Source organism: Nipponia nippon, unplaced genomic scaffold (assembly GCF_047370975.1).
Source record: "Nipponia nippon isolate SJK-2023a ecotype South Korea unplaced genomic scaffold, ASM4737097v1 scaffold_25, whole genome shotgun sequence".
In the NCBI taxonomy this organism is placed as follows: Eukaryota; Metazoa; Chordata; class Aves; order Pelecaniformes; family Threskiornithidae; genus Nipponia; species Nipponia nippon.
The window spans coordinates 5,670,813-5,698,094 of NW_028262342.1; the positions used below are offsets into that span (position 1 = coordinate 5,670,813).

The window sequence follows — 27,282 nt, forward strand, 5'->3', positions numbered from 1 at the left end:
CATCCCTGAAGGCCCCTGGGCAGTGCCAGGGTTTCCCACGTGGCATTTTTGTTTATGTGGCAATGCTGCAAGCTGACCTGGCGCGAAGGGGGTGCGTGCAGCGATGTGGTCCCGTTGCTGCGGAGCCCGGGGCTCACAGGGTGGCCATCAGCCCATCCCAAAATCTTCCTGGCCATCTGTGGTTCCTCATCCCTGGAAAGCAGGGCTGATCGTGCACGACGCTGATGTAGGAAGGAGAGAAATGTGCCTCCAGCTGCTGAGAACTACAGGCAGTGCTGTGTTAAGCCAATCCCCATGAGACAGAGGAAAACCCATCCCTGTTTTGAGCAGAAGGGCAACGCTCGGGCTGGCCAGCATGGGCGAGCCCAGTGCTGGGAGCCAGCCCTGCGGCCACTGAGCCCGGGGCTCGCTGGCTCCCGCAGCTCTGCTCCGCTGAGCAGGGAGCCCTGCGCTTCTCGACTGGGGAGCTGTCGGGAGGCTCCCTCGGGATGGGGTGGGATGGGATGTGTTCCAGGTGACTGCGTGGGTTTGCTTCATGCCCAGCACCTTCAAGGAAAAGTCTCGAAGACTGGGGTGTGCTTGTGGCATGGTCATTGCAAACAGGCAACATGCTATGGGGGATCTCGGGGGTTGCTGAAGGGAGGAGGCACTGAGCAACATGGGGAGGCGTCTGCCTCTCTTTGAGGTCGATGACTCTTCATGGATAATTTGGACTGTGGACATACATAAAGCATGCAGGATGGCAAACAGCCGGGCCGTGCTTTAGTGCATGTGAGCTCAGGCTCCACGTGGGCTCCCAGCTCCATGGGCCAGATCCTCCGTGCACCGTGTTTAGGCACGTCTGGTGCGTGTGTGAGAAATACCTCCCTAATGACACGGTGGGGTTTTCTGCCTCCTTTGATTTGCTTGTGGTAAATCTGCAGAGAAAATAATAACACAGGCCATTAAATTCTCTGCAGATGTATTTTGAGTGACAAAAGTCAAGGTTGCTCTGTTTGCTTGTAATTGATCGGGTGATGGAGAAGAGCGTTAGCATCCCTTTGTCTTGGTCTACCCTAATCGTGCTCCAGGGAGAGCGCGCAGCTGGGCTTGACATGACCCTCTCGTTTTCTGTTTTCTTTAGTCTTGGGTAATTCTAATCTACCCCTGGAAAGTACAGCTATTTCTGGAAAGTCTGGGACCTGATGCTTTCCTCTATTAACAAAGCAAGCGGCTTTCAGGGTTGGTGTTGTTGCTGTCGGGTGCGCTCAGTACCAAATACACAGCCTTGAGAGGTTCATCCGCGGATGCAAACCTGCTCCTAAATCTCATGCAAGAGCCTGTGCTTCAGCTTTGTACCCTCGGAGCTTGTTGTGGACGTGCCTGGGGATGGCCTGGGAGGAGCAGGAGCCGTTCTGGGGGTCTGGCTAAAGCCTCGGGCCGGGGTTGCTGCTCGGGAGGGCTTGGGTTGTTCCCAGCTCTTGGATGTAGAGGCTGCTGCCTCCCATCCTCAAAGCAACTAGTGTTTCCGTAGAGAGATGACAATCTCCTGTGAATACTCCCCAGTCCAGCCAGAAAAGGAATGCTGCGGCTCGTGGGAGTGGTGCGAGCCTGGGGGAGTCGGTGGGTCGGCGTGGGAGAGGTGCAACGGGAGGAGGGAGCTCAGGAAGTTTGAGGCGTGGGACCGGAGCCCCGCGAAGCGCACCCCAGCCTGCCCGGCCACCGGCTGCTCCCCGTCCGAGCGTCTGTCCCGCTGCAAGCGGGAAAGAGCGCAGCAGTGCCCTGCCTGCCGGCGCCCACCGTGGCGCAGGCCTGGGACGGGCAAGTTCTAGTTCATGGCTTTGCACTGAGCCCCTCTGGCTCCCCGCTGCCCTGAGCTTCCCTGACACGCTGCAAAACCCCGACCAGCCTCGGACACAGAAATACCCCCGTGTGCCCGGCGCAGCCCAACCTCCCGCCGCTCACCCGGGATCTGCCCTCACTGGGGGTGCATAGGGACGGGACTTGGGACACTGTGGTCTCCCTTGTCCTCCCTCCCCGGAGAGGAAACTTGGGTCCCTTGGGCTGCTCTTGGCTCTGCCAGCCCATGCTGGAGATGCTTGAAGTAGTTTTGTGCAGTAAAAACTGTATGAGCCCCCCCTGCCCCTCCCAGGCACCGCGTCGAGATGCCTGGCCCCGCGAGCGGGCTCTAAGTGCCCCCAGCCAGAATGCACCAGGAAAAGCATAACAGTAATAATTATAAAAAAAAATATTCCCAGACTTATTCCGTAAGGAACGTTTCTGCTGACAGCCGTGTCGACCTCAGCTCAGCCCCTGCCACAAGTGACACAGCCGTGGCCCCCCCTTCCTCCCAACTCCACCCCCGGCTCCTCTCCAGCGCAGGCAGAGCCCGCATCGCCTGCAAAGCCATCGCCCGCCGAGAAATGCCCAAGCCGACCCTCTGCTCTTGCCTCCCTCTTCCCGCCGGAGGCGAGCGGGATCTGGCAGGCTTCCTCTCGCCAGAGCGAAGCCGAACGCGCCTGCAAGTTGGCTCTGACGGGGAATGGTGCCCTGAAACCCGGAGCCTCTTTCCTCCCTCTTGGATGGAGGAAGGAGGGAGAAGGCACTTACCTTGTGCCGGGTGGATGCTCGTGCGTGAGCCGGGGGCCCGCGGGGCCCCGCTGCTGCCGGAGGCTCGGCTGCGAGGCAGTGCTTGGCTGGTGCCTGCCCGAGTGTGGATGTGTGTGCCCAAAGCCACTGCAGCATCTCTGCATTAGGATGTGCTCCTCCCTCTCCTCCCTCCTTGCGTGCGCGCTCCCTCGCTCGCTGCCAACCACCACGCTGGTCCCTGGAGAGGGTATTTTTTTCCTCTGCCTTTACCTCACTTGCCACAGTCCAAGGACCAGTCAGGGAAGCAGAGCGACTTGCAGCATCATGCATAATTCATGCCTTTCCTCAGCCTCCCTGGCTGCTGCTCCCACCAGTCCCCAGCAGAAGCCCCTCGTCTGCCCCGATCGCCGCCAGCTCGCCCCGTCCCTGGGGCTGGAGCAGGTGTAGGCTGGGGGGGAACTGGGGGAATGGGGGGGGTCCGCGCCTGAGCCCATGTCTGTGGGGTGGAAGCAGGGAAGGGATTAGCCCCAGCTGGAGGGGTGTCTCGACAGGGACACCCACCACTGTGCAGTGTGTGCATGTTTCTGTATACATGCACACCCCCGTGCCTAAATATCTATATGTGTATCTGTATATATACACATATAACCAGGCTTATATGCACGCTGGGGAGACTGCTGTACAGCAAAATTTTGGGAAGCTTCATCGAGCTGAGTGCAGCCATCGTACGTGGTACCCGACCTGCGCCGCGCCGGGGAGGACGGCGTTTCCTCGCGGCAGGGTTAGCGGTGCGTGACCAAGCGGGTGGCTCTGCGTGCTGCTGGCGTTTGGCCTGGGGGGACGGGGTGGCAGCCGGGGTCAGCTTTGGATTTTTGGGTGTGCAGGAGCCGCCTCTGGCTGTTGCTGTGGTCCAAGGGGCTTAGGGCTGAGCTTGCCCATGTTGGGAGTGCTCTGCAAACAGTAGCTGTGCCCCCCACGAGGCTGCACCCGGAGCCCTTCCCGGTGAATATCTGCAGCCATGAGATCTTTGCTGTTTTCTGGCTGCTGGGGGAGGTCTGTCCGGGTGGAGCGATGCTATGAGATGTGACAGGGATGCTCCAGAACCTCCTCCATGATACCCCGCAGGCACTGAGGTTTGGGGGAAAGAGATGCTGCCGATCCTGTCGCTGCTGAGCGTGCTACTGTGCGAAGGACCCCCGCCGCGGGTTTTGCTGGTGCGCAGGTCACTGCCGGACTGTGCACAGCGAGGTGGGAAGCGGAGGATTCGGGAGTGTGGCAGGGACCACCCTGCACACTGCAGCCCTCCCAGCTCCAGCCCAGACCTGTTAATGATGTAAGGAGATCAATGGGCGCTGGGGCTGTCTGCAGGTTAATAGCCTGCAATTACAGAGGAGTAATTAAGGCATTAGTATCTCTATTGATTGGCAAAGCTCCAGTGGCCCTGACTCCTCCAGCAAATGGGTGCAGGCAGGAGAGTGCCTGTGATGGAGTGGAGCGTGTGGCTGGTCCCATCTCCCGTCCCCTTGCCCAGCTTGCCCCGTTCTCTGCTCCCCGCTGCCGTTTTGGGGTGAGACTGGGAGAAACTGGCCACAGCCCTTCCCACAGACCTCACCTGGGATAGCTGGTGCTTTTGCTGGACAGAAAGGAAGAACAGGGTTGGATCCTGACCCCCAGCAAAAGGACTAATGGAGGGAAACCTGAGAGGTGACGAGCCCTGTCCCCAGTGGAGGGAGGGGGACCTGCCCTCTGCCCCGTCTCCTCTGTGTCTCTGCTATCAGCAGCTCTCCCAGGGTCTCTGCAGGTGACAGGGGCATCGGTGACCTCTTGGGTGTGCGTCCTAGCGCAGATGTACCGAGACCGCAGCAACAGCAGCTGGGGGAGGAAGCAGCTCTGTAAGGGCTCCCTTGGATACTCCCAGTGCTGACAGTGGATGGCTCTTAGCTACGGTAATGGGCAAGAGGCTGGAGCTGCTGCTCCGAGGAGGAGGAGGAGGGTAATTGGAGGCAGTCTGTCGGCATCGATCCAGCCCCACTGCCCCACCGGGCGGGCAGAGGTCAGGGAAGAAGTGGGTGTCATTATCATGCCATACAAAGGGATGAGTGCTAATGCGTGCGTGTCTCCCCTTGTATCGATTGCGAGGATGAGGATGGGTCCATCGTTGCTTGCTCCTGGATGATAAAAATGCCGTGTGTCCTCTGGGAATGATGGAAGCAGCCGCCTGCACAGCCCTTTGCAAGGCTGAGACCTTGGGCCCCGCTGGTCCCCATGGCTGTGGGCAGTGGGAAGCAGCGGCTTTGAGGTATTGGGGGGTCCCTGGGTTCCAGTTAGCTTGGATATCGGCATCAAGAGCCAAGTGCAATTCCTTCTTCATCCTTCCTTGGGGCAGGGACCGCAGGTGGCTGGTGCCTCCATCGCCCCGGTCTGCACCGGGAGGTCTCCTACGCTGAGTAAAAGGTGCTTTTTTCCTCACCGCTGTTCAAGTGAGCGGTGGGGAGGGGGCGGATAAAGCCCCTGCAGTAGGAAGCACTAAGACTTTCATCCTATTAGCGAGGGCTGCAGCAATTACATCTTCATTAGCCAAATAGGCTCTGCTGTTTTTCCCCCTTCCTTCAGCCCATTCTCGTCAAGGCTTTGCACCTGGGAGCCTCGGTTAAGAGCACTTCAGGGCCTCAGGGCAGGAAAGGCTGGGGACGGCAGGATTGGCCCCGCGGGGAGGCATCGCTCAGGGCTCCTCCGCCAGGATGCAGGCGGGGGGAGCTGGGTTAAACCCTCACGCTCCCATATGTTTGCTGGGCCATGGGGGCTTCTTCCTCCAGCTTGTATCGTGTGCTTCCAAAGGGAGTTTGTGCTGCAGCCGCCACCGGCGAGGATGCAGAGCTGCTGTTTGCCAGCACACTGTCTCAAACATGCCAGGTATGCCCAGGTAACTGTCAGCTGTTGCTCCTTTGTGCCTCAGTTTCCCCACCTCGAAAGGAAGCCATTGCCTGCACCAAGGCCTCGTTGGCCTCCGAGACGGTCATTGAGGGCTTTACGAGGAGCGATGTGCTCCTGCCCAAGTCATTGGGAGCAGATACTGCTGCTCGTTGAGTGGTTCCCCTAATGCTGCTTCTGGGCTGGCAGCCACGTGCAATTATTTAAAACCCTGTTGACAGCTAGGAGAGAAGTTAAACTCTCCGGCTTTCACAACGCTCACCCAGCAGACAGACAGACATCAGACAGGGCATCGGTTGAAATCCCAGTAGCGTGCTCTGTCCTCTTGGAGGACGGGCTCTCCTGCCTGTGCCGGGTGCCCCGTGTGGTGCTGCCCGGCCCAGCCGCTGCCAGCCCACCCACCCACCCACCCGTGGGGCAGCGGCGTTGCACTGGCCGGGCTCCTCGCCTCGAAAGGCGACGTGCGGCGAGACGGGCCAGCACCGCACCTCCCCGCCTGTGCAGCCGCTCGCGTCCCATTCACCTGGGGTACTTCTGATGGGCTTGTCCCGGGGCTTTGGGCTGTTCCCGCCTTTCAGCCTCTACCAGGTTTTAATGAAGGAAGCATCTCCTGCTGGCTAATGTGGCTGAGCAGATCGGGCTGTGGGTGGGAGATGTCAGAGCACCCAGAGCAGGGGGGCTGTAAAAATACTAGTGGGGAGAGCTGCCCTGCCTGTGCCACCACCCCTGCAGCCTGCTTGGGTGCAACAGGAGTGAAGACCTGCCGCTCCCCAGGCCCTTTCTGCAACCTCGTGTGAGCCTCTCGTGCTGCGTTGCCGCAGCAGAAGCACAGGAGCTGCTGCACTGAGCTTGCACGGGCTCTGGGAACCGTCCCCTCTGCCCTGAGCCCGCAGAACGGCCACGCTGCGACAAGCTGGTGGGCGGAGGGCCGTGCTGGAGGGTTTTCTCCTATCCCGCCACCCTGGCTGCTGCTTTCACATCTCGGCACGGTCCTGTGCTGTGCTGAGCTCTGCGCCTGGCTGTTGGGAGATGCTGCCGAAAACAAAGTATCCACAGTGTCTTACTGCTGCCAGGCTTGGCCCAGGGCTTGTGCTGCTTTGCCTAGATAAACCAAGAACTACCAGAACGGTCTGGCAGGGTGCCAAAGGAGACGCTGAGGTTTTTAAACCACTTGGTCAAATTTTCTTCAGCAGAAGCAGGGACCTGCTGGAAGGACGCGCTGCGTCGCCGCAGCGGTGCTCAGGCTGGGCGATGCTTCCCCTTCGGGTGGTTGCAGGGGAGCGTCCTTTCGAGCAGCCTCCCCCTCCTGGGGAAGGGCTGGCGCAGGGGGAGGCGCTGGGGGCCGCTGGGGACCACGGGGTCCCGCAGGCTGCGAAGGGCCACGTGCCCGGTGGGCGCTCGCCGTGGGTGAGCGGCGGCAGCGGCGCCGGCTTTTGCCTTTTGAAAGCTGATGGAAATGGATTGCGGGCTTAGCATGAGTTTTGAACAATGTTTTATTATATGTTTAGTGTTTTCTATACAAAAAAATTCAGTCTTTTCTTTTTACAGTGATTCAAAAAAATGATATCTGAGTATTTTGGCCTTCTTTCATCTCTCATGCAGTCAGTTTATAAGTCCTTATAGTAAACTTTTTTCTGTAGTCCATAAATCTTCTCACTGTAAACTGTTAATTTTACAGTTTCAGCTATACATTTCTCATTGGAACAAGTGGGTTAACGCAAAGGTGTTGTTTTTTGCTTTTAAAAAAAGGCAAATAAATACATAGAATACTTTAGAACAACCAGGAGGTTTTACAGAGAGGATGGATGGATGGCAATATATTTACAAATTAAAGCAAAACAAAACAGTCCAATGCTTTCTTTCTGATGTGAGCGGGAGGAACGAACATTTAAAACTCGGTACTGCGAAGGAAGGAGTCTGTTCTGTGGGTCTGACGCGGGGTTTAGACTGCGCTCGACAACCAAAGCCCGGTGCCCGCTTGCGGAGGACGTGGAGAGACAGGCGCTGCTGGGAAGGGGGAGCTGCTGATGCGGCGGGTTATTTTGTTAGGACCAAAAAAGCATTGTTATTCTCGTTAATAAAACAGGTCTTAGTGCAAGAAATAGAACTTTGTTTCTTTTTAGGTTTGTTTATTGCTTAACTGAAATAATTTGCTGCTAGTACACAATTAAGCCTGGTACGACGGATGCTGTGTTGCAGGTTGAACTCGCAGCTTTGCTGGGACCTGCAGAGCGAGGAGAGGCGTTGGGGCTTGCCAGGGCAGCCGCTGGCACGGACGGAGCGAGCGCTGCGTGCCAGGTAAGGCACGGCGAGGGGCACGGCTCTGGTGACGGACGATGCTGCGCGGCTCTGCCCTCGCACCCAGCCCGCTCCCCCGGGCGCAATGGCGGCAGGAGCTGCGGCTCCTCGTCGACAGGTCGATCTCTCCTGTCGGAAGCGACCGTAATACATGGACTCGGGGTCTGTCATCTGCGAGAAGGCAATGCTGGCGGGGGGGGTGTCACGGGGATGTCGTGACCTGGTGTCCAGACAGGACAGACAGCTGGGGTTTCTGTGAGCAGGATTTTGGGGCTCGTACCAAAACTTGTTTTTTCCCCGCTGCTTTTCTGTCTCTTACTGCAACATCACTTCAGGGAGAATAGGAGCAGCCTCAAGATCACATAAACACAGCAAGTGCCCCCTCGTATCCCGCACTTGCGCTCCTGCGGTTCGTATTGGCAGCTGTACGCATGCAGGGCTCCAAACAGCAAAGGCTGCGTGCTGGGGAGCGGCGGCTGTGTCCCTGGGCTTGGGTGCAGCTGGCAGAGTCTGGATCCGTGTCCCGGACATGGATGAGGTTTTGGGTCAGACCGTTTTAGAACCAGGCTTAAGTTTGCAAGTTGGGAGTTGGACCCAAACTGCTTTTTCCCCAGCTTCTGAGAGCAATTGATTTTGGGTCTGGCTCTTCTTTCTCTTTTTATTTATTTATCTATCTATTAAGTGTTGCCCCCTAATTTAAACCCTTTATGAAGATGGATCTTCTGCAAAAGAAAAGATGAAAGTGTGCCCTGCTCCGGAGAGGCTGTGCAGATCCCAGAGAGGGACGGTGCCCCCTGCGATGGAGACTGACCCCTTCGGAGGGGTCCTGCCCTCCGAGCAGAGCGTGGCTGATGCAGGGCTCCCCCAAGCCCCGCTGCCTGTCCTGGGGGCTACGCTATGGGTAGTGGGAGCCGAGGCGACTGGCCCGTCCCCTCCGGAGAGGGACAGCCAGGGATGGAGAAGAGCAGCTCCCGCAGGGTGACACTAGGGACAGGCAGACACAACCACCGGCACGGCGCACACCCGAACAGGCAGAGACGGGTGGGCAAGACCCGTCAGCACCGCTGGGCCGCGTGTGGGGTCTCCGTCCATCTCCTAGTGCTCAAGGGACACTTGCTCAGCAGAAGCGTGGCCGCGGTGCTGGTGTGGGCGCAGCCTGGTCCCCGCTGTTTCTGGGGAGCAAATGCATTTTGGGGCGGCGTCACCCTGTCAGAGCTGCGGTGGTTTTGGTGGTTGGAGCGTGGGCTCTGTTCCCCGCCACGCAGTAACTGCACGTGCAAACATCTACTGAATCTTTATTAAAGGGAGTAAAAAATGTTAAGCTCACGATGAGTTTTGAACTTAGTGAGAATTTTCTTTGGGCTCCAAAACTCTAGGGGAAGTTTCACAAAAAAGTTATAATTTTGACTTAACCTTAGAATATTTGCGTAATTTTTACACCAAGCCAATACAAGACTCCAAGTAACTTACACCGAGCCGTTTGTCCACCGGGCCCTCTGCGGACATCACCTTCCTTTTCTGGTTACTGAAAGTGATGTGGTGGTAGGACTCTAATTGCTTTTGCGAGACTTTTGGGGGTTAGGACAGGACTAGCTGGGCTGGGTCCAGCTCCTTCCCTGTCCGCTTGCTGCGGCATGCTGTAGGGCACAGACTGCAAAGCTACAGGGAGAAACACTTCTCCATTTCCAAATGGATGCTAAGAGGTTTTCTCAGTAAGATGGTGGTTAATGACAGGACAGAAATACAGGCTTTAATATAAACGGCATGTAATACAGATACGTGACACAGACCGCCCTGCTTCCAGTAATGCCTGACCAACTTTCTTGAGGTTTGGAGGTGTTGCATGGCAGCCAAGGGTCTCGTGGTCCCCGTTAGCGGTTGGTCCACAAAGCAGCGAGGATCTGGTGTGCTGGGTGTGAATGAAGATGCTCAGCTCTGGCAGCAGAGCCTTTTCAGCAGCAGAGGCTGTAGTTTCTTACTCTCCTCATTTCCACCAGTGCTTGGGCAAGAAGTTATGCAAACTCAACGTTGTAAGGACAGCTGTAGGCTTGGGAAGTGATTATCCCCGTGACCAAGGGCTGTGTTATGTTTGGCCTGGTGCGTTTGCTTAAAAACCGAATACAATTGCTGCGTGTCCTGGGAACGGGCTGGGAGATGCTCTCCTTAAACCGGAGCAGTGGCAGCACTAGAAATAGGTTTGTTGCATGAATGCATTTACACTGACAGTAAGAGAGCAAGGCGTACGGCTCCTGCTCCGTACGATGACACGGATGGAGGACCCTGGCAGATGGGTTCCTGCGCGGTGGCGAGGGGACGTCCCTGCGCTGCCCTGGGTCGCAGGAGCTCCCCCAGCTCTAGGAGGGGGCTCTGCCTGTTAACGCCGGCCTAAGCCCTCCTTGGCTTATACGGTGCGTGTAACTGCTTTGCTGTTCGGTTTGCATCCAGCGCTCTCCTGTTTTTGCTGTGTGATCCAGCAGTAGGTGCTGCGCGGGTGCTGACCGGGCCCGGGCTCTTCCCGAAGCGCAGGATAGTTGTGCCATTAGCAGCTTAAAGAATGTGGCAAAGTCCATCTCAACAATCCATATTAGTAGAAGTATTCTTGTTAGCAATATGTCTTCATAGCAAACCAGCTCGAAAGCTAAAAGAATAATTGCATTAATCCTATTGCATTTAATCCATTATGCTGAACAAAACCATCCTCCTTAGAAAAAGAAATGAAAGAAAAATCCATCCTAACATCGTTCGCCGTCTGTGAAACGGTCTGAAGAAGCCCGATCTCTTTCAGCGAAGGTACCTTTGGTTTCAAAAGTGCAGGGAGTGGGAGAATACAGATGGCATTGGCCGCTAAGGACTGTCTAGTATAAAACTCTACCTTCTACAGTGACCCATGCTGTCGCAGCTGGCAGAGCTGCCCAGGCATCCTACTCCTACTGGTCTGGCGGATCGAAGACCATCGCGTTAGGGGCGTGTAAGCGGTGGGGGAATAGTGTCAGTTTATTAAACTTCATGGGAAGTTCGAAGCTGTGTAAGGCATGTGAAGGAGCACTCCTATCCGAGACGCTTTGTTTACAGTGTGTTAACGGGTTAACTTAAATCGCGTGTTGTCTTGATATGTAAATAAGACAGCGGAGGGGAGTCCCACGGTGCAGGCGCTCGCTCGTGGAAGGGTCTCGCTCAGGCTGATTGATGGAGGGGAGAAGGCCACTCTCGGAAATGAGGAGGAGCGTTTAGTGGAAAACACGGTCGATCTGGCTCATCCCCGGTGCCCGGGGAGGACGTGGAGCTCGGGTCCTGCGCTGCTGCCATGTGCCTTCCTCCCCGTCTCCCGAGGGATGCGCGTCCCTGAACCGGTCAAGCTGCTGATGGGGGGCTGCGGTGCAGGTCAGCAGCAGGGGATCCTCCACCCCATCCTGGTGGGTGCTTCTCATCCTGACTGGGGGGCTTTGATTTTTAAAAATAAGTGATTTCTAGTCCCCTCATCCTGTGTTAATACTGGTCCGGCTTCCACTCCCTCTTTGCTACATAAGATTTATGGAGTTGCCTTTAAAAGAAAGCAGGCATGGTCTGGGGGCAGTTTCCCCCCAAATTCTTGCAAAGCAAAGACTGAACCAAAATGGTTTGCCTACAGTTACCCAGGCAAGCAATGCTGTTATCCTGGGCTGAGGGTGAGCAGCACCTGACTGTCCTTCCCCGAATCCCACAAGTTCTTCTGCAACCTCTTGTCCTCTGAGGATGCTCCGGAGCCCCGCAGGGGTGGCGGGTGACCTCCCCGTGGGCTTTGCAGGGGGGATGGACTGTGGAGCCTCAGCACCGATGGCAGTTACGGTGCCAAGGGAAGCTGTAGGGGACCCGCTCTGCCCTGTGTAGCTGCTGCTCGATCTTTCGGGAAGGAGGTTGTGGCGCTGGCTAGTTTGGGAAAGGCTATGGGCAAGATGCTGCCGTGAGGATGGACATCTTGGTAATACAGTGCCATGGTGTCGTTACCCAAAGATCCACCGCTTTGCTCCTTTCGTGCATTTATGTTGCGTTTGCTACTCTGCCCAGGCCCCGCTCACCCCTCTTCCCTTCCCACAACTATTTTTTTTTTTTTTTTTTTCCTTCCCCCTTCCTCTCTTATCTGGAACCTTCCTGTAAAGATTAAAAAGAAGAATTTTTAACTCCCTCCCAAAACAACAAAAAGGGCCTCGGGGAGCCTGGGCGGCTGAGCCCATCGTGGCCCCTGCCGGGCTGGCTCTGGGCGCTGGGGCCAGCCCCGAAGCTGGGGTGCAGCTCGAGCATCCCGCTCCTCCTCCAGCCCCTCTGGCTCAGCCCAGATTTCAGCTACAGCTACAACCCATCCGCGCCCCGGGAGTCCTTGCCGTTCGCTCGTTTGCTAAGGATAAGATGGCATCGGCAGCCACCCGGTCTGCCTGTTTGCTTGGATTTTTTCTTTTTTTTTTCTTTTTTTTTTTTTTTTTTGTCATTGTTGGTTGGTTTCATTCACACGTTTCTGTTGGAGGTAGTGGCGGCGGGGCTGTTGGTTAACCCCCATCCACTACAAACACCTCAGGCTGTTTGTGGTTTCAGTGCATTGCGCTATGCCAACGAGTAGATAGCATTGACTGGGGAGGTGGCTTCCGAGCTCTCGTTGCCTTCGGTCTCCTCTTTGTCCTTCTTCACCGTGTACTGGCCGATAAAGGAGCCGTCCTCGTTAAACTGCCCTTCGCCCCCCTCTCCATAGTCCACCAAGCTATCATCGCTCTCCTGCTGCTTTATCGTGCCGTCCAGGGAGGTCTGGCTGTTTGGCAGGGGTTTGTTGTCTTCATCGCTGGGTAGCAGAAGACAGACAGACACAGTAAGGGTTGAGAATGGGGCTTACAACCTTCACCCAAGGTCTGGATATTCAAAAATAAATCCAGTGTGCAAATATACTGACCAGAGACCACAAATGCGGGGTGCTCTGACTGCAGAGAGCAAGTCACGACGTGTCTGGCACGTACGTGAAGGTGGGGAGGCAGCCTCCGCGCAGGAGGCCCACAGCTGCCTGTGCAGTTGGTGCTGTGGTTGGTATTTCTGCGAGCCCAACCTTTGTGCTTTTTCTTTTTAGAAAGCAATTTTTTTAACCTATGTTGCATACGATGCTTAGATCAGTCCAACTGGATGTACGTTATAAATATCCTTTCCTTGTCAGTGCTTATATTCTTTCTTTCTCTCAGCATTTTAGCCAACCTTGGCGTAACCTGGTTTTGTGAGATTTGTTTCCAGATATCCTTGCAAAAACCACGCTCGGCTCTTTAGATAGCTACATGCAATGGGAAGCACTCTCAAAGCACTGCAAGGGGGCATGTATAGGATGCCAAGTTCTGTGCAGCTTCCAAAACTCATGGGAATTTACCTTTCCAAGCTTGTTTCTGAGGATCTAAGCTTGTTTGCTCAAGTCTTTATCCTTTTCTCTTTTTCACTAGAAAGATTAAGTCAGGTCACTGAAAAATAAATCGTCTGACACGCAGGAAAAAACAACCCTTCAAAGAAACCCTTTTAACCAAAAACCAGGGAAAAGCTGTTTTCTCTCTGGAGGGCAAGGGCTGGTATCTCATAAATACAGATAACATTGTGTGGAGGATGAGAGTGGATTGCTGTATATGAAAATTAATTTTCATATCAACTAGTCCTTAGTTCATGTTTGATCTTATGTCCAGCATGCAAATTCTGTAATATTACTAAAGGTATCACATATGTCCCTTAAACATTTGTCCTCCCACCTCCATTCCTGTCCCTTTATTGTTGTTGTTTTAGCTTGGGACTCATCAGGCTCGCTCCCCAGCACGGCACTCTACTCTGGTCCTTTATTTTTCTTAAAATCGGTAAAAGTGCTGGGCTTTGACTGCAGCCCTCGACAGTCTGTGTCCACACAAAGGTGTTTGCCTCCCGCAAAGGCACAAGAAACGCTTTGCTTGGGCCAGGGAGCAAAATGCTCTTCAGCTTGGGGAAGGCATTAAATCTCTCTCATGCCATTTAATTAATGGCATCAGCTCCCTACAGTGGGAGAGGAATTTGGTATCCCACAGTACGACACGAGCTTTCTAATGTATTTCCTCATATCAGCACTTTGTGAATTAAGCAATAATACAAAACCAATATTTGAGGCCTTGTGTTAACTTGGCATCACAATAAAAAATAACTTGTTAGCTTTGAAAGCAGCTGCTTTCTGAGGGGAGGAGGAAGAGAATTCAGCCTGCAAGCAGGACTGCCAGTTAGAAAGCCCAATAAATGCCAAGTAGAGAGTGGCAAAACCCAGATCCCTTTATTTGCAATATCCTTTCCCAAGGTTTAGGGTTCAGTTAAAGCTGAATCTAGAGCCAGATTTTCCCTAATGGGGGGGTTTGCAGCACCAAACACCCCGGCAATGCGTTTCCCGAACCTGCCCCCTGGTTTTACCTCTCTCCAGTACTATTTATCCTGTTAGTGCATTAGGAGGGCGAAGCAGATATTCATCAGCATCTTGATGCAATATAACCCTGTTAAAATGGATTTCTATGGGGTTTGCTGATGTGTGCATTAGAGAACCAGAGCACCCTGATGAAAACCATTTGGGAAACGCTGTCCTGAGTTGCATAAATCATTGAGAAGAAGGGGAGGCTTGAGCCGGAGGGAGGATTTTCAGGACTGAGACAAAGAGCGGGCAGATTGTTTAGGATCTAGCGTTTTTTTTTTGTTCGTATCCCTTGCCAGCATCCCCTGGGTGTCTGGCATCAGGGTGCTGAATGCACCGAGGGCATGGTCCCCAGGTCCAACCCGTGGCCAGGAGGGCTCAGCCGCTGGAGCGCAGGGCTGGGGGCCTGGCTGCGCTCAGGGGTGCCCCCAGCCCACAGGGCAGTGCCAGGCAAGATGCAGCTCGCTGGAGATGGGGGTACCCCTGATGCCAGCAGGAGTTAGAGGGATCTTGTTTAATGTGTTAGGTGGAGGCAGGTACATGGGAATAGGGAGGGGAAGGTATAGTTTCAGCTATAAAGAAATAAATAGCTAGAAGGAAGGAAAATATAAAAAAAAAAAAGCTAAATGTGCCGGACTTCTGGCAGCACGTGGTCCTACCTTTCAAGAGACCTTCATGGTCCATGTGGATAGACCAGGTGAAAAGGAGAAGAAAGAATGGGAATAAAACAGAGAGAAGCAGAAAGAGCCTGATCAGAGAGAGATATGATGAGGTCTGCATTTACAGGGGCAGTGCTAAAAACCAAAAAGAAACTCTGCATTCCTCATGGAGCTAATTGCCTCGTTATACCAAATGGAGCCAGTATAATTGTTCGGAGCTGGATGAGCCTCATCGGCTTCCCTGAGAAAGCGAATCCAGAGCAGCAGTGGGTGGTGCAGGTGGGAAGCGGGCTGTTTGCCATCAGGCTGTTCAAAAAGGGCTTGTGGTTGAAGTCCATCAGCGAGCGGCTGTAGGGAACAGCAGTCGCTGCTGGGGACTGACATGCAGCAGGACAAGGGCCAAGTGAATGGGTCGCTCCGTTTCCCCTCCAGCCTTCTGCTGGGTTTCCACGCTATAGTCATGCACCCGTATCACGTTATCTATTGACAAGCCTACACCTCCCCAGGCTGCTTCGCCAGACCTCTCCTCCCCTTGCTAGGCTCGGAGGATGGCTGTGTGTCCTCCTGTCTTGATGTCTGCCGAGATGGTCCCTTCGGGGCAAGCTGGCACTGCCTGCAGCGTGTAACCTGTGCCACAGGACGCTATCCTGAATCTGAACGGGAACCCAGAAGCTAAAACCACTCAACTTTCCCTTCCCAGCGGCCAGGGTTTCCAGCCAACTCCCCCACATGCAGCTTAAACATTTGGTATAATGAGGCACAGTCACTGGCACAGAACATTGTCCAAGGATAATGGTCTCCTGCTTTGAAAATAAGCTTCTCAGCTTAGCCTCTGCTCAGGAAAACCATTATTCTGTTAGTGGAACAGAAAGATGTGACAGTATCTCTTAATTATAGGCTGCAGAGATTTGAAAGTTGCATGCACAGGGCATTAAGGACGTGAGATATGATGAGAGCATATCAGACATGCTATGTGGAGGGAGGGGGGAACCAATGAAGAACTCACGTCAGCTCAATTCCTGTCCTTACTTGAAATACTAATTGCTACCCTCCTTGCGCCTAACATCGCAATCATTTTGAATCTTAATCAGCCAACAGCGTTTCATATCAATCCTTCAGGTTCACCTTCCTTTCTGCCTCCTTGAGGGAAGCCTCCTATTACTTCTCCCAGGAAACCTGTTGTTCCTGAGAAGGAGGGGGCAAAGTTTATGGGTTGCTGGTTTGTTGTTGTTCTTGTTTGATTGGGTTTTCTCCCCCATCTAGTCACGGGACAGTGTGATTGAAAACGTGGGAGCATCTTGGAGCTTGGTCATTGCCCTTCTACTGACCTCTGCCTTTAGCTTGCAAACTTTTGGGAACGGGGCTGTCAATAAAAGTTTGAGCTTCAGCTAAGCAGAAGCTGCTGTGTGATAGGATGAAGGGTTTACCCCGTTCCTTCCCATTGCCTGGAAGGCAATGCCCCTTGGATGGTGCTTGGGCAGTAAAAGCAACATTGCTGACTGTCGCAATGCTGCCAGCCATGCCAAGAGCTCGGTTTTCCTTCTGTGCAAGGCAAGCGGTCCCTGGTAATGCAGTTGCCTTGGGAGCGATGGGGGTGAGGAAGTCTTGACTGCAACCACCTCAGCGGACTCTTGAGAAGCAGATCTCTGAAATCAGTGCGTACTGCCAGAAGCTCGGCTGTGGAGACCTTGTCCGAGATCCAGGTGATGGAGCTGAGCCTGTAGGATTGTGTGTGGGTAGCTCCTGGGTGATGAGGTGTTTCAGGCTTGCTACGTGCTATTTACACCATCCCACAAATCTGGGAACCAAGAGGATCTCGGAGCATTAAGGGGACCTGTTTTGGTCAAAGCATGGATGCTACCTGTGCAGTATGCAGTTATGTTTGTGGATGTATCCTATCTGTACAAGGAACACCGCCTGCGCTCGTGAAATCCTGCTTGGGAAGAGATGCGTTTGATCTGGGGCAAGCCTGCAGCAGGACCAGGCTGCGCTAATTTCTTCTCTGCCGTTCTCTGTCCCGGCCAGGAATCTGAAGGGAACATCCCCAGACTGCAATTTGTATCTGCACTCAATGGAACTGCCCCGGTCTGGCTTGCCACCACTAGAAACGATAACACAAATCTCGCAGGGAGGCGAGGAAGGTGTTGCCCCCGGGTGGTGTTTTGGGCAATAAAGAATGGCGACCTTTTCCTACAACGTGCCGCTTCTGCTGGTTCCTGCTGGGGTGTGTTTGCGTTCTGTCTCGTGCTGTCAGAAGACTGGGGGGTTTTGGGCTTACAGCATCCTTTGGAGAAAGAGTCGCTACTGAAATAGAGCTACCATGCTACTAACAATATAGATGTGATCGTATTGAGGGCTGCAGTTGTTCTGCTTGCAGTTGTGTTGTGTGCAGGCAGATATATTCATTTTGCTTCTCTACAGTCTTTGGTGGAACACGTGTGTCTTGTTATATTCCTTATTGAATCGGAAATAAATTCTTCCTGTCTTTGCTACCTCAGTTTGTAATGCTAGGAGTATCAGTAATGACATGGGCTTTAATTAACCCCTTTTTTGAAGTCAGGAGAAAAATTCCTGCTAGCCTAATTGGGCTTTGGATCCAGCTCGGGTGGAAAGGTGCATTTTAATTCTTCTTTAAAGAAAAGCAAAGCCCACTGTAGGTGCTCAAAGGGCAAGGTGGGTGTGCTGTAATACATCCCTGTCACCAGTCAAGTGTGGGCAATCCAATGAGACCTGACATCGTTACCTGCTCCTGCTCCGTGGGGGCAACCATTAACGGCAGCGGAGCTGTGAATGCTGCGTTGCACGTGAGCAGGCTTGGGAGAGCGCCTGTCCCTTTGAGATATCCTGGGAGTTTTCCTGGAGTGAAAAGGGGTGCTGCTGCTCTTCAAAGGATGCCACTTTGCGTGGAAGCAGCTGAGCGGCGCTGGGGGGAACCAGAGCAGTTATAGCAGCACCGCTGCTAGGCTGTGCTGCAGCCCTCGAAGGGCGGCTCCGCGGGGTTTGCCTGGGGACCTTACAGAAACGCCTTGGTGGGAATGCAGGCAGGCCCCTCAGTCAGTACTTCTGCATGCTCTCAGGGCTGAGCCAAGCATAACTTTGGGCATTTCTCTCCTGGATACTCTCTTATGGATAAGAGAGAGGCTGAGCTACAGGGTGATGTACCTGAAATAGCCTCAGGCTGCTTCAGAGTTTAATTTTTTTTTTTTTTTTTTCTGTATGTGTTAGGAGTGTCATTAAAGTTGATCTGCACCTGATGAGAGCTGTGTCCTGGGTAGCTGATGCCAGAGTCCCAGCTCTCTGCCTGGACCGATCCTCCCAGGCTGGGACAGGGGAAGGAGGAGACCTTAGCAGCACCCTCGCAGCCTGGTTACTCTTCCAGGGTTTTAGGTGGGAAATGTTTCCTTTGGTAGAGGACTTGCGGAGGGAAGGAGGCAGGAGGAGGAAGGTGGGAGAAATAATTTCAGAGGCTGTGTGGCACCGCGGTGCTGCGGTTATGTGGAGGGGTAGCACGGTGAGGTCTGTGATGGCTGGGAGCGGGGCTGATGGGGAGACGTGGTCCGTGGGTACACACATGCCAATGGAAGCATACCTGTAGTCAAACGACCCGTCTTCTACGTTCTTGTCTTCGGGATTTAGATGCTCATCTTTATTGTCTCGTACTGTAAACAAGCACATCCCCAGCATTCACGTTAGAAAGCAGTACAGAAGATAAAAGCTTTACAAGACAGTAACAGCAGCTGGCGTTGAGGCTGTCTTTGTGAAATCCCTGCGGGGTGAAGTACAGCTTTTCATCGACTTGGTAAAAAAACTGCACCCGGGAGGGCTTGCAAAGGGCTTGCAAAGGGTGCCAAGAGAGGATGTATTAACTGGTGAATTTTCTTAAGCCTTATCTTTGCTTTGCAAAAATTTAATGAGATTTTTGCCTGGCAAGATTTTTTTCTAGATGAAGAAAAGGAAATTTGCAGAGTAGAGGTTGGGTCATGCCTAGCAGGAGTGTCCAGCTCCGCAGCCGAAAGCCTGCACAGCACAGAGCCCTTACCCGACCTTTAATTAACTGAAATGCTTCCCACTACTAATCGTGTTCCCACTACAGAGAAAGAAAAGCCCTTGTAATCACGAGCACCTATCTGAGAGCAATACAATTTGATTAGCCCCCAGAAGCCTGCAGATGTTTAAACCATGAGCACAAACGATTGCCGTGCAATGCTCTTACCTGGATACTTCCCGCCCCTGCTCCTCTTAATGAAGCAGACGATCAACAGAATCAGGACCAGGAGAGCTATGGCACACATCAGCCCGATGAACCAGCCCTGCGTGGCGATGTCCACGTGATTCTTGGTATAAGCTGGGGGGAAAAGTGAAAGGAAAAAAAGCTATGAGGGACAGACTAGAACCACAGAGGGAAACAGATGAATAGTAAGACATAGTCCACTGGTTTAGAAATTATCTTTAGCGCTGCATTTGTGTGTCTGTGTGTGTATTGACCGGGTTATCTGAGACTGTCGCACAGGAATCTGTGGCTTTTTGTTTTTTTCTTTTGCGGCGGTAGGTCAACTCAACATTTTAGCAGGAGCTACAAACAGCGAAGGGTCACAACATAAAGTAAAACCTAGCACAGACCAGTGAGAAAGGTGCATTGCAAATAATGGCAAAAGAAGCTGGGTAACAGATTTGATCTTTCATTTACTGTGTGTCTGAAAACCGCCCTGGAAGCGACAAGGTCTGAAAGAAAGGTGCTTAAGTGGATCCAGTCCCTGGTGTCCAGTGAGGCTGAGCGGCACCACTGGATCCGGAGGGTTGCTGAGCCCTGAAGGGCTCGTGAGCAGCCTCGAGCTGGGAGAAACCCGAATCCTGCGGGGCAGCCTTGCCCCAGCTGCAGAGGCGATGGGCAGTGGCTCTGCTGCCGCCAGCGCCGAGGTCCTGCTGCCTTTGGGTGGCCACGGGGGTCTCCGGGGCTGAGAGGGGACTTGTGGAAGGCCACCAAGTCTTGGCCAATGCACGAGAGGGGAGGCAGCAGTGGGAACAGCTCTTCAAGGAATGACTGCTGGGTCCCAGGTGGTTGAGAGGTGGTCTGATAGCACTGGAAAGTCTCTTCTTCTGGGGCAAACTCTTTTATACTACTGCTTCCAGCACCCTCACGAGGCTATTGAGTATTAATATGATTAATACCAGGCAAGGAGGTGTCTTGCTCCCCACACAACGCTCCAGCTCCTAACTGCCGTGTCCTCCCTCACATACTCTGACTTCTTGTTTGCAGCTCCCATACGCGGTCAGACAGACAAATCTGTGTCCTATAAATAGCAACAAGCTGCCATTTTCTGGCTCTCATTGACATGCACTTCATATTCAGCAAGACAGAGCAGAGGAGAAAATAACCTTCAGCGCAGCAGGGGGGCTAAATTTAACCAGACTGCAGTGCAAACAGAGATAGGTATTCCTGGCAGGAACACGGGAGATCTGAGCTGGATGGGATTGAACTGGGATTTAGCGGGGGTGTGCCTGAAGTGGGCAGGGCAGTGCAGCGAGCATCCTTTTGTGGTGCCTGTGTGACGAAAACCAAGGTGGTGCTTGCAAAGAAAGCATAAAAGATAGCCCTCTGTTAACGTATGCTGACTGAAAGGCTCGCGTAAAAGAGACGACTACTGTAAAAATGGGTTGAATTGGCAGACTTTCCTAAGCCACACCATTTTAGGGCTGTAAGTGAGTACTTATTCCATCAAAATTGAACCCAAGAGAAGAGGTGGTTTCCTTAGGATGAAGTCTAAGCCGCGTTGTCAGTAGATAAGCGCAGCCAAACTGTGCCAAGGAAATTCACAGATAAAAGAGGAGAACGATGAGGAAGACTACCGTTTGCTAAAGAAATCACGTTGGACCCTGAACGCCCTGGGTTTGTGAGCAGCACCGAGCTCCTGGGGAAGCCGGGTGGAAGTAGCTGCCAAATGGTGCCTTGGCTCTCGTTCGCTGCTTTTCCCTCTAATGCTGCCCACATTTAATATTTTCTTTTTGTATAACCTGAGCTTCGTAGTCCTTGAAGATGCACTTTTTGTAATGGAGAGAATAAGATTATAACAGAGTGGAGCTGAGAACTGGATTCAATTAGCTGAGTGCTTGGGGAGGAAAGGGGAAGAGAGCGCTTTGAAATGGAAAACTATTGCATTAGCAGTCCTGATGAGATGGGATTTCTACAGAAACCAACGCTAAGGGAGAAATAAGGGGGTCTTCAAAGTACGAAATGCCAAAGCAGCCCGAGAGGTGGGTTTGATGCCACCCGTGCGGTTGGGGGCTGAGGAAGGAGGATTTTGAGTACAAAGGCACCAGGGGATCTTGCAGTAGGATTGTGGCACTGCCTATCGCCAAGGTAGAGGTATAATTGCCATCCTTCCCAAAAAAGCAACACATGACGACAAAATTATAGCCACAGCAATCTTGCATTTAGAGTAAACGAGTGACTGTCATTGCAGCATTCAGAAAGAGAAGATTAAGTACATGGCTGTCAGAGAGGATGTTTTGATTTGCTTTAATGTAAGGCCAATGTCAAGGGGAAATAGTGGAAAGCAGCTGTGTAATCGAACAGGTATTGATTTGAAATGCAACTGCAGTGACTTTTTTTTTTTAAATTAATTACAATTTTGTGGCAGAAACGTGTTACCTAACAGTCATAGTTTATATGCCAATAGCAAAGCTGTTCCACCAACAGAAGAGCAGCAGGATTTTTGTCTGTCTTTGTAAAGCAGAGCGTTGGGTACGTAAAGTCTCACTAGCTCCAGCCTTGCATGATCTTCTTCCCAGTGTTTGTACAGGCTGGGGCATTTTTTTTTTTTTTTTTCCTTCTTCAAATTTAGCAGACCTCTTTGTATTAAGCTATGGTTGTGGTTTTGAGGTGTCCTTTACTACTAGAAGGAACTCTATTGGGTTATTGAGCTGGCAGTTAATCGGAAGCAAAGTCGGAAGGCAGTGTCCTGCAGCCACAGTGCAGGTGGACTACTTCTTATTTACCTACACTCAAACTGAAGAAACTTTTAGAATAGCTGTTTGCGAAACATTAAAAAAACATAATCCACAAAAAAAACTGAACAGTGCTTTTTTGTCAAAAGCATTCCTGATGGCATATGATTGTCAGCGGGGGCTGAACGCTCGTGTCAGCAGTATCCAGCCAGCGAAGAGATGGATCTGCAGCATTTATGCATGCGGGGACGGCAATAGCTCCGTGCATCCCGCAGCGGGAGGGCTCGGGTCACCAGTCAGCCTCTGTCAAGGGACAGAGGTGGCCCCATCCTTTAGTCTCAATGACGATATCAGTAGGAACCCCTCAATTACAGAAAATAGATATGCCGAGACTGCCAGCATCAATCAGCCAAGGATGTTGCTGGTTTTTTTCCCCCCCTTTCTCACGATTCCCTACCCCTCGGTGTCTGTTGGGCAGGGGGCTGCCCCCTCTCCCTCCGCATCCCAAAGTGGGTGAAAAGCAAGCGAGAAAAGAAAAGAGACGGGTCCAGACTGGGAAAGAGTTATCCAGAAAGACGTGTTGGGTGGTATGGGTGGGGGCTGCCGAGCTGGCGGTGATTTCTGAGTCAGGGGAGGGTCCAGAAGCAGAAAGAAAATTGGGGATGCAACATTGCAGCTGGAGCTGTTCTGGAGAGAGTCCGAGTTGAAAAATCGGCTCTTTTATTGCCTGGGGTCAGAATCAGCCTCTGCAACGGGAGCCCAGGGACTTGAAACCTGCAGACAGTTTGCGTGTCTGCGAGCCGAGCCCTGCCAAAGGAAAGCTGCGAGAGCTCCCGAGGTCGGGCAGCCGCGCCGCGCGGCATGCACAGCAGCGGAGCGATGGGGGAAAAAACCCTGGTGAAAATAAATCCTTTTTGAAAACACTGCTCTCTACAAAGCCGCGCGTGTTCCAGGGGCTGCTGTGCTGTGGATTTGACCATGTCACAGGGTGAGGGAGCAGTTTGAGGAGGCCCATCAGAGCTCAGTGCAGGACAGAGCCAAGGTCAGCGCTCGCTGGTTATTTCTCAGTGTTGGGCAGCATTAGACATGCAGAAATACCAGCAACTGCCATCTGTCCCTGTGTCATCTTAGCACATCAGAGAATTACTCGGCGGCATTATGGCTTGCCAAATTTTTGGACATCAAATAAGACGTGCACAGGGGTGTGGGGCGAGCTGCTGCTCCCCGCCTGCCCCTGCAGCACTCCCTTGCTGCGAATTCTATTTTCCTTTTGCACTTCTCAGCAAAGAGGCTGGAAAGTGCTTGAGCTTTCCATTACACGGCTGGATCTGAGCAAAATAATTTTAGTTCTTTAAAAATCACAGCCTCTGCCTACTACATCTGTCAGTGTGGGCTGCTCCAGTGTTGCTTGCTCCTTGGTTTTTTCAGCCAAGTGTTTAAACCCGCGCTTTGACAGGCGTTGTGCACAGATTCCTACGGCAAAACCCCCGGGTGAATACAAAGGAAGTTACGGCTGTTTTGATTTACTGAAACTCATCAAGTGTGAATGGTGAAGGTTTATAAATGCATAAAGCCCCATTCAGTGCCTGCGGAAGTCAATAAGGGTATTTCTCTGGCATTCAGTGGGCAGTGTAGGAAGCCCGTAATTAGAAAGTTTTAAAAGTCACTCAGGTGCAAAACCTGGAAAATTGCTCGTGCAATTAAATACAAAGTTCCCAGAAGAAACCTAGCTGGAGGATGAAAAGCCCTATGCGCTTCACGTGACTCTGAGGTCTTCTGCAAACACCACGTTCTGCCTCCTCCCAGTCCTGCCCGCAGCAGCATCCCATCACCAACATCCCTCCGCCTGCCCCTCTGCTTCCGTAACTGTGCCATAACCTGGAGCCAGACGCGTGCACGCTCTCTGGGACCAAAGCAACCGCCACGAGCAGCAACGCGCATGTGAAAGTGCAAACACGGTGGCAGGGCTTCAAGCAAGCCGCATGACGTCATGAGCATGTTCTCTACCCTCCTTAAAGACCCTTTCCTTCAAAGGGATCCCCGTCCCCTCCTGGGGGTCTCCTTCTCCGTGCAATGTGGAGCAACCTCCCGGCGATGCTGGGGGTGGCTCTTTAATAAGGGCAGAGATGGGGGGGCTGCCGGGGGTGGATGAGGGCTGTTCCATGCAGTCATGGTCAAACAACCTCCCGCCACCACGCGCATGACGTTGGTGGTGATGGATGTGACATGCCTGGGAAACGTACCCCGCGGCAGGGCTGACGCCCGTCTCACCTGAGCTGGTGGTAAAGGTTATGTACGAGTGTTCGCTGGGGCTAGACCATATGGGGAACACCCACAGCTTGTACATCATTCCCGGCGTCAGATTCGCCAGCTGCACAGAGGAAGGGGTCTGAGCTTTAACAGGGATAGATTTCTCTGTCTTGTTACCTGAGAAACAGAAACCGCACATCAAACCCAGCCGCAGGAGGCTCGGAGAGATTACCGTGTTGACACTGCAGGCAATGCCTTATGCTATCCCTAGCCGCTGAGCAGAAATAATACAGCTTGATGGTCAAGGAGCTATTAACGGCTTCGTGATTATTACTCACTGAGAGTAGAAGAAAAATCAGTGATGCAGGAATACGGTGTAGGTTTTGCTGCATCCCTGCTTGCCATACTGGAAAAAATACCGGTGCTGTTCAGATCTCTCCCTACTGTTAAGACCCGATAGGTCCTTTATCTGCCCAGCCTCAGGTCTGGATATTTGGGTATTTACCGCAAAATGTCTGGAATTTGCCTGGTCCCGCTCAGCTGGGTGAGGGTGCTACAGGACTCAGTAAAGGAGTCACTTCTTGTGCTTTTGGGAGTGTAATCTGTGTACTCGTTTTGCTGGTAGCTTAAGGAGGCTTTGAACGAAATGGATGTTGCATTAAACATGCCGCAAGACTGCTCGCCCCACCTGGCAGATTGCTGCTTTTGGGGGTGAGAGGGATCTGGCCCTTCAGCTCAGGGGATGCTTGTGGGCTGATTGCTCCCAGGGTCTATCCGAGGACGACCTGTTCTTTGTACTGTGCCGGGAATCGTTTGCTGATGAGCTTAATGCCGAGCATTAAACCGTTGAATTCTAAGAAAGCCTGCAGTGGGGCTTTGATTTGTGGCTCCGGAGGTGTGCACCTCCCGGTTCAGCAGTGCTGCAGGAAGGAGAAGTGTGGCGTTGAGGCCAAAAGCATGCTGCTTGCTTCAAACGCCACCAGAAAGGGAGGAGAGCCACGGCTGTTTGGGAAGGGCTGCAATCTCCAAGATTTCCTCCCTCTCGGCCGGGTCCCGGTGAGGGTCTCCCCAGGCATCGCTGCTGTGGCAGCCCGTCCCCGGCACGGACTCGGTGCGTGGGCTCGGGAAGGGCATCACCTGCTCCTTGTGCTTCCCGGCGATGGGGAAAAAACAGGGCTGGTGGCAGGTGGGTTGGGAGCTGGGATACTGGGCATTTAGGGCTTGGAAAGCTGATGCGTATCCTGAATTATGGAAATCATTTAAAAAAGGGGAAGGCTGAGCCGAGCCCAGCCCGTGCTGCCTAACGAAGCCCCGCAGGCTGCGGAGCGAGACCAGGCACTGGCTGCGCGTTAGAAATTGTTTCAAGGAGAAAGCAAGGTTATCTCTTAAACAATGTTGTAAATGACCAAAAGCGGTTTGCCGTTAATGATTACACCTAGCTGGTTTATTTTAAATGCCGATATAAGACCAGCGTACCAGATGATGTGAGGGCTGAAATGGCTGGGAAATAAAGTCAGAGATAAGCAGTAGTCATCACTGCCTATCTATAAAAAAAAAAAACAAACCACAAACCAACCAACCAACAACACGTAAACATCTTTTCTAAAAAAGTACTAAAACCAGAGATACTGGCTTTGAGTTTCCAGACTAAGTATGTAGCCTTACAATTTTAAGAGACAACAATATCCGATACGACAGGAGGTTTGGGATCATAGATGATTCTGCCAACTCCAGGTTCAAGAAGCCCACTTTCAAAGGCATTTAAAACTGCTCTCCAATTTACATACGTTTCACTCGTTTTCCCTTAAAGTCTTGCACCTGTTCATATATATATATTTTAAGGCTCTTTACGTTGTGACCACGTACAGCCCGGCTCAATGAACAGTTCACAAATGAACAGCCTTGCCCATCTGTTTCATAAACATCTCGTGACGGTCAGTGCAAGGAGGGGGAATCACTTGCGAATCACCAGGATTGGGCTCTGGTGGACTCTCAACAGCCGTGACCGTGACCTGCCTTCTCCTCTCCCGTCCTCCGCCTGGCCACAGAGCATCGTTCTGCACACACAGTAATTAAGACTGAGTAATAGCTTGCAACCGTGGGAGCTGGCAGGATCTCTAATGGCATCACCACCCTATAGAGTCCCCACGCGGTCTGATGCTTACTGGTGATATACTTAACCACAAAGTCAGTTCCTGCCGAGTAATTGTGGCTCCAGGTGATGTTTGCCCAGTTACTATTAGCCATAGCTCTTATGTCCCATATGGACGATCCATTGGTGGCTGGTGGACAGGTTAGAACAGGAGTTAGTATTTTGGATTATACACGAATGAGACCTCATCTAGCATCTGGTGTTGGTAAAACCTTACAAAATCATTCCTGAAGTTAACGCTTTGATCTTAACCTACGAGCGTGCCTAAGGACGTATTTGTTCCGGCCAAGATCCGTAACTTTAAACTTTTGGGGCAAGTCTGGTAGCAGAAGCTCATCGCCTATTGGTGTTTAAGTCCAGCTGCACTCAGCTTATCTCTGGAGTCTGAAGACTTCTGTGGCACATCCCTGAGGGTTTCGGTCAGCAGGGAAATCTCCTGGCTAAACTCGTGCCCAAATGGACGCGGGAGACGCGTGCATGAGCGCACATGGACTCACTGCCACAACCGAGAAGGAAAGACCGGGAGAGAACATTGTCACGTTACTGGGCCTAGAGACAGCCAGTGGGGCAATGAAGTCACTCGTTTCTGATTTTGAAGTTAAGGATTGTCGACGTTGCTTTGGAGAGCGGATGAACTTCATTTCTAGTGAAGCAGAGCTAGAGTTTAGTGTGTAAGTGATGTCAGATAAGTTACACCTTGATTTTATTATAATGGTTATTATTATTATTTACTTCAGGGTGCAGGTCGGGTTTTGGTTTGACAAAATGCAGATTACTAACTCTAGTCCCTGGGATGAGGCCAGCTGTGCGACTTTTAGGAAATTGCAAGGACCCGAGGCTGCGGGGTCGGGGACGTGACCTAGAATCCCTCTCACGAATACAACCTGGGCTGCCACAGCGCTGCCCTGTCTGCCCGCATTACAGCTCAGCCTCTCCCCTCGTGTCCCCAGGGTGGTTCGGGACACGCACGGGTCCTCTTGCAGCTCCTCCTTTCCTCCCGTCTCCTCTCCCTGCTCTGTGGCAGTGCGTGCCTCGCCGCTTAATTGCCTATTTTCAATTAGCAATGT

At 52.6% G+C, this 27,282-nt stretch overlaps 2 protein-coding genes across 24 annotated transcripts in view; both read right to left on the bottom strand.

Annotated features, from left to right (window-relative positions):
• The window catches only part of CNTN2 (contactin 2), a 34,186-nt gene extending 31,470 nt beyond the window's left edge, over positions 1-2,716 (bottom strand). Inside the window, exon 1 of the mRNA XM_009465597.2 lies at positions 2,590-2,716. The gene's annotated coding sequence lies outside the window, so the exon portion shown is untranslated. The remainder of the gene's footprint in view (positions 1-2,589) is intronic.
• A 4,258-nt stretch (positions 2,717-6,974) lies between these two features.
• The window catches only part of NFASC (neurofascin), a 96,882-nt gene continuing 76,574 nt past the window's right edge, over positions 6,975-27,282 (bottom strand). For 11 of the 23 annotated variants that reach the window (XM_087761664.1, XM_087761660.1, XM_087761667.1 and 8 more), the window contains 5 exons: positions 26,229-26,345; positions 24,085-24,240; positions 19,082-19,213; positions 18,458-18,527; positions 6,975-12,604 (listed from right to left, as the gene is read on the bottom strand). In XM_087761664.1, the coding sequence (XP_087617790.1) occupies positions 12,373-12,604; positions 18,458-18,527; positions 19,082-19,213; positions 24,085-24,240; positions 26,229-26,345 (707 nt within the window). In that variant the 3' untranslated portion in view covers positions 6,975-12,372. Of the gene's footprint in view, positions 12,605-18,457; positions 18,528-19,081; positions 19,214-24,084; positions 24,241-26,228; positions 26,346-27,282 lie in introns of those variants that run through there. The other 12 variants (XM_087761678.1, XM_087761673.1, XM_087761671.1 and 9 more) reach the window with 2 other exon arrangements.